General features: G+C 33.4%; 1 protein-coding gene across 1 annotated transcript; it reads left to right on the forward strand.

Moving 5' to 3' along the window:
• Positions 1 to 794: 794 nt before the first annotated feature.
• Positions 795 to 3,574, forward strand: LOC108381979 (motile sperm domain-containing protein 2-like; the record flags this gene model as incomplete). The annotated part of the gene is made up of 3 exons (XM_017638375.1): positions 795 to 1,284; positions 1,340 to 1,593; positions 3,398 to 3,574. Coding segments are annotated over exons 1-3 (852 nt in total), but the record flags the coding sequence as incomplete, so codon positions are not given.
• Positions 3,575 to 6,180: the final 2,606 nt, after the last annotated feature.

Genomic DNA, 6,180 nt, shown 5'->3' on the forward strand with positions numbered 1-6,180 from the left:
AAATAAATAAATAAATAAAAATAAATAAAATATGTGCACACTAGGGCGGTCCAAAAACAGTAAAGTCGGAATTGTAATGCTAAAGTACATATACCCATATTTTTTTTATTTTGCAATCAAAAAATGTTTAGAGGTCGCTCAAAGAGCTTAAAGTTTTCCTTGTATTTTTATATGGGAAAAAAACAACTTTTTGTAGAAATGGTAAAGAGCTCTTGAAAATCAATATTTTTCGATCGGAAAACCATGGTTCTCTTCAAGAAACTTTCAATAAGAATACCCAATTGTTTATTCGACTATTTTTTAATACTAACGATTTTTTGTTAGTCCGCCCATTGAATTTTTCGGGGTTTTTATGGGATTTTGGCGGACCTATAAATTATAGTTGCGATAAAAAAATGGTTAAATAAACACTTGGGTATTATTGTTGGGAATCTCCTGCAGATAAACAGAGTTTTCTGGTAAAAAAATTTTGATTTTTAACTATTCTATACAATTTCTACGAAAATACATGGAAAAGTTTAGGCGCTTTGAGCGACCTCTAAATATATTTTGATTTCAAAATAAAAAATAGGGATATATTTTGTTTCGGTATAGAACAATCGTAGGGGGTGAGACCATAAAAATTCCGACTTTACATTTTTGGACCACCCTAGTGCACACACAACAATTAACAATAAGGTAATCCCTATTCCACTATTCCATTTCTCGCACAATTTACCACCTTAGAGGTCCCAGTGCTTATGGCTCATAATGATAATAATACTATAGGTACCATTCTTCTTTTCATTTCAGTGCCTTTCCATTGGAACGATCTCGATCGAATTCGCAATGCAGACAGTATTTGGCTAAGACGCTTTCTTGAAATGTACGATTTGGAAATGCAAGTCGCCTTAAATAAACTATGGGAAACTTGTATGTGGCGGCAGGAGTATGGAGCTTACGATTTAAATGAAAATAATTTGGTTAAAGAATATCTGCACGATGGCGTCGTATTTGCGCACAACAAAGATGTGGATGGCAAGACATTGCTCATCTTTCGCACAAAGCTGCATGTGAAGGGCACAAAGGATATGGATGAAGTAATACGCGTTGTGGTCTATTGGATCGAACGTATACATCGCGAAACGAATATGGATAAAATGACGATTTTCTTCGATATGGCCGGCACCGGTGTGTCAGGCATGGATCTGGACTTTGTCAAGCGAATTATTGAAACATTCAAAATGTACTATCCGAATACATTAAATTATATACTCGTTTTCGAAATGGCTTGGATGCTGAATGGTAAGTTAATTCCTTTTATATTTCTTATTGAAAAATTTAAATTTCTTCGTCACAGCTGCGTTTAAAATCATAAAGGGTTTCCTCCCAGCCAAAGCGCTGGAAATTCTCAAAATGATATCGAAAAAGGATATTACTCAGTACGTGGACAAAAATAATTGCCTTGCCAGCTGGGGAGGCAACGACCTTTATGAGTTCAAATTTGTGCCTGAAAAAGTGCAGAGGCCAACAGCATTAACTGTGATAAGTAATGGAACACTGCCAACGAAGGCACCACTCACGCCAGAATCACCGAGCAACAATGAAAAGAAGGTGAGTAAGAACCTAATTTTTATTGTTAAAAGCTAATATAACTATATGCACTTATGTACATCTTCTTCTTCTTTATTGGCACTGTAACCACCTAAGCGATTTTGGCCGAGTCCAAAACAGCACGCCAGTCATTTCACTTATGTACATACATATGTACATATGTATTAAATGCAAACGGGCTAAATGCCAATGCCAGTCAAAATATTTTGGTCACTATCTGCGCGTGTTTGTAAATAAATACGTACAGACATATGAACATATGTACACTATCAGACAAATTTAAGTGCACACCTTGTTCTAATATAATATTCACAATTATTTTCATCAACAATTTTTTGCATTAATTATCTATGAAAATATATTTCATTCTATAATAGATACATTGGCGCTTACATATATGTATGTATGTATGCTAGTGATTGGCCGAGCTTCTCCTCCGATTTGTGGCGTGCGCCTTGATGTTGTCACGCAAAGCGGGGGGACCTGTAGTTTTACGCTGAGAAGCTTTTTTTCACCGCTATTAGAAAAAAAAAACCTTTTTTGTATTACATTTTTTGATGTTGGGTTAAATCGGGCTTGAACCCAGGTCCTGCGGAGTGGAAGCGCGCAGTGCTAACCCATATACCACAGTGGCCGCATATAGTGCATTCTATAATATAAACCACAAAAAATCAATGTTTCACATTCTATATAAAGTTCAAAAAAATTCCAAAAAAATCAAATTTATTAAGAATTTCTAGAAGAATTTTCGAGTATGCAGTTCTTTAGCACATTCATCTTTTTTGTGGAGGATGTTGCAGGTTTCTTCCATATAAAAATGAACTGTTTTTATTCGTTATATGGAAGCAAAGGCGACAAAAAAAAATTTCTAAAAAATCAACGGTAACTTTAAACGACTTGAAACGTGCACTTTATTGCACTAAAATTTAATGGGCTACAAAGCTGCATAAATACTCGAATTTTTGTATAAATAGTTGAAAATTTTTGGAATTTTTGTGAACTTTACATTAAGTGTAAAATTTTGATTTATATGGTTTATATTATATAATGAACTCTATTTTCATAAATAATTGTGAATAATATATTATATTAGAACAAGGTGTGCACTTTAATTTGCTGATAGTGTATGTACAGATGTATGCATTGATGTGGATATGTATGTAACAAACTATGTACAAAGTAGTCATTCATTTATTATAGCAAAATGAAGCATACTTTTAGGAAGATTAGTTTACATCATTAGTGAACTTTGCTGCTGGGTTACAGGAAGTAGATGTGCCAAAGAAATTATACCGGTTGCCAAAATTTGTATAAAATTTTCTTTTTAAAGTATTTAATTGGAATTTTTCTCCTAATATCCCAATGTGACCAACCTCGAGAATACTAATCACTAACTAAATATTTGCAAGTAAATTATTTTTCAGATGTCATTAAGGTTATTTATACAAAGCATAAATCTGAGTCTGATGAATACCTGAACAGCTTAGATCTATCTAATCTACCTAAATATCACGCACAGTATTTAAAAGCGTATTTGTTCAAAATTTTTAATTTTTGATATTTGATTATGTATACCAAAAAATTTTGACAGACCGCATATTTACCTTCTGCCAAAAGCTTGACCAAGATTCTGTTGTGTTCCTTTCCGGGGAGTTCTGAGTTAATATGCTTTGTGTAACATGTGTTTGTAACATTTGGATCTGTCCGGAAATTGTCTATTTTTAAGTAAAGCTTTATGTATACGAATATGAAAACCCCAACGGACCATAAACGATAACGATTTTTCCTGATTTATCGACCCCAGCACCATCAATCGGATTCAGACCAACTCATAAAACCGCGCAAGCAGGCTCACAACAACTTAAACAATTTTAAAATCAATCGGATAAATGGTGTTGGAACATATAAGTTACAATCAAGCACACGGTCACGCAAATTAAAACGTTTATATTTAAAAAAGAAATGGAAAGTGAAAGTAAAGGTAATTAAATCTCCCTGCAATTTAGTTGATGCTGATATTTGCCATCAAACCATCAAACTCTAGCGAAAGCCTTATTTCTTAAACATATGTACATATGTATATATCTACACCATACTTAGAGGAGCTTTTAACCGTTATGTTCAGGCAAGCAATTGTATCAATTGTATCAGATTGTCGGTGTCACCGTTGGTATCAAAAGTACACCTTATGTATTTATGTATAGCACAAAAAATATATACGAAAATTGTTCATGGAATCCTAAGCACTATTATGTACATATGTAGTTATCTCCCGCTTTCGCACTCATAGTTCTTACATATTTTGTAACTAAATAATGCGCCGCTGTCACACTCCTACAATGCATTATTGTTCAAAGGCTCACTGCTTACTTTTATATGAATTTTCTTGCCCTCAATCCATTAAAGTCGTATTATTTCCATGCCAGTTCACACTTGCTTTGTTCCTCACGCTTTCCAGACAGTAATTTGAGAGTAAAAAAATATATCTCACTCAAAAGTACAAATATATGCCGAAGTGCCTATGGCGTGAGAAACACAAAAACCACTGATTTAAGTGTTTTTATTGTTGTGACCAGGAACCCTAATCACTATGAATAAAATAACTTAGATCAACCTTTAATCATTAATTTATGATTTTTATATTCTCGCTTAAAAATTATAATTAATATTGAGTTTTGTTTTTTCGCTCAACGGAAATATTTAATTAGTATTTGATTTTTAAAAATAATGTTCAATTAAAAGGCCATACAGACAAAGGCATACAGCTGAAAAATTGAACTGAAAAATTTTGAGACGTATCCCTTTTATTAGGGTGTCGCTACTTCTGAAAAGAATAAGTCGGAAATCGCGTTAATATAGCTTTGGAATGATCACTATTCTTAAGTGAAAAAAAAAACTCAGTAAATATTATCTCTGAGCGAAAAAATACAAATTATAAAAAAATAATTTTGTATCGAAAAAATTAAAAATCATATAATATTTTATCTCAGACGAAAGACTAAAACTTAAACATTAATTATTATTTTGAATTTGTATTGGTTAAACTCGAAAAATAAAAATCATTATAGATTACAGTAGGATGTACGAATACAAATATGTGAGTACAGTTAAAACTGTTTTACGACACTTACAACAAGTTGATTTTTCTTACTAAAATAAAAAAAAATAATAATTATTATTTTCCGCCCCTGCTTGTATTATTTAAAACTTTATGTTTTGTCTACTGGGTATGCACCATTTTGTGTATGCGTGTCTGTATGTGTATGCACAACGGTCGCGCCTAAAAGCTATCAACGCAAAACATTACCGTGCGATACCGGAACGAGCGGCATATTGAAAACAAACAAAATATGCTTCCGCATATGGCTATAAATAAGTGTGTATGTATGTGCATTTGTATGTGCTCAGACGCCGCGTTACTAACTACAAATTGACCACTTCAAATAAGGATGAGTAGAGCCAATGACATAAGCAATGGATAGGAGGTACACTTAACTTAAACACACTATCTAACAATTATAGGCAGCGTATAAAAAAAAAAGGCCTATTTGGTTTTGTTGTTGTTGTTGTTGTTGTAACACAAGCTTAACTATCTTAGCACGAAAGGTGGTTTCGTTTTCTAATTGACTTTTGACATTGGAATTTATATTTAATACAGTTGATTTGACGTCAAATAAAATAAGTCCACACAAATGTATGTACTATATTTCAGCTTGTCGAAACGCTTACTTTGCACGAACTAAATACAATTACCAAATTTCCTGATTTAGGTAGAGATATTGTCCCTAAGGGATTGTCGTTATCAGTAGGCGTGATTGGTTGGAGAATTCTTTCCTTAAAATCCAGCACACTTGAAAATGTTGTATCCGTCCCCTAGACGCTGAAATATTTGTAATTATGCCACCAAGTCTTATTTTAACGTATTTACATATGTACATACATACTTACATATGTATGTCTGCATTTGGGCAGGCTTAACCACAAGCAAGTAGGTGTCCCACCCAAGCCACACGCAAATCATTCAACAGTTGGCAAACACACGAGTACTTTGCATATCTGCAATAAGCACGTAGGTATGTATGTAAGTATGTATGTATATTAGACTGGGTCGATTTTGTATGGAGGAGAATAAAGGCGATTTGGTTGTATGTATTATAATAGCGATATTATGTTGCCTTAGAACTAAAAAATTATAGTTGGGCACAAAAGATTATATTTAGCGCCGGGCAAAGGATGGAACTTTTTGAAATCTGAGCAAAATGTTTAAAATTTTGATGAAAATTCGTGTATATCAAACTATGATTTCCTTATTCGGGGGAATTCGAAGCTCCCATAGGTATTCGTTTGCAAAGTTGTTTATTGAAAATTTATTAGTATTTTCTTGGGTATAAAAATGTTATTGAAAAAACTAATTTAGCCCTTTAACCGAGTGCCGAAAAAAATTTACTCACCTATATACCCTCATAGTGGGTGTTCAAAATCGCTTGGAACAAATTGAACTTTTTTCCTGGCGCATATGTACGTCGTGATGCGGTCTAACATACATATGTACTAGAGGTTTACGCCGACAGGCTTTGCGGCGGCGGC

The sequence above is a fragment of the Rhagoletis zephyria genome, unplaced genomic scaffold (assembly GCF_001687245.7).
Source record: "Rhagoletis zephyria isolate East Lansing unplaced genomic scaffold, Rhagoletis_zephyria_1.1 Rzeph_scaffold_24630, whole genome shotgun sequence".
Taxonomy (NCBI): domain Eukaryota; kingdom Metazoa; phylum Arthropoda; class Insecta; order Diptera; family Tephritidae; genus Rhagoletis; species Rhagoletis zephyria.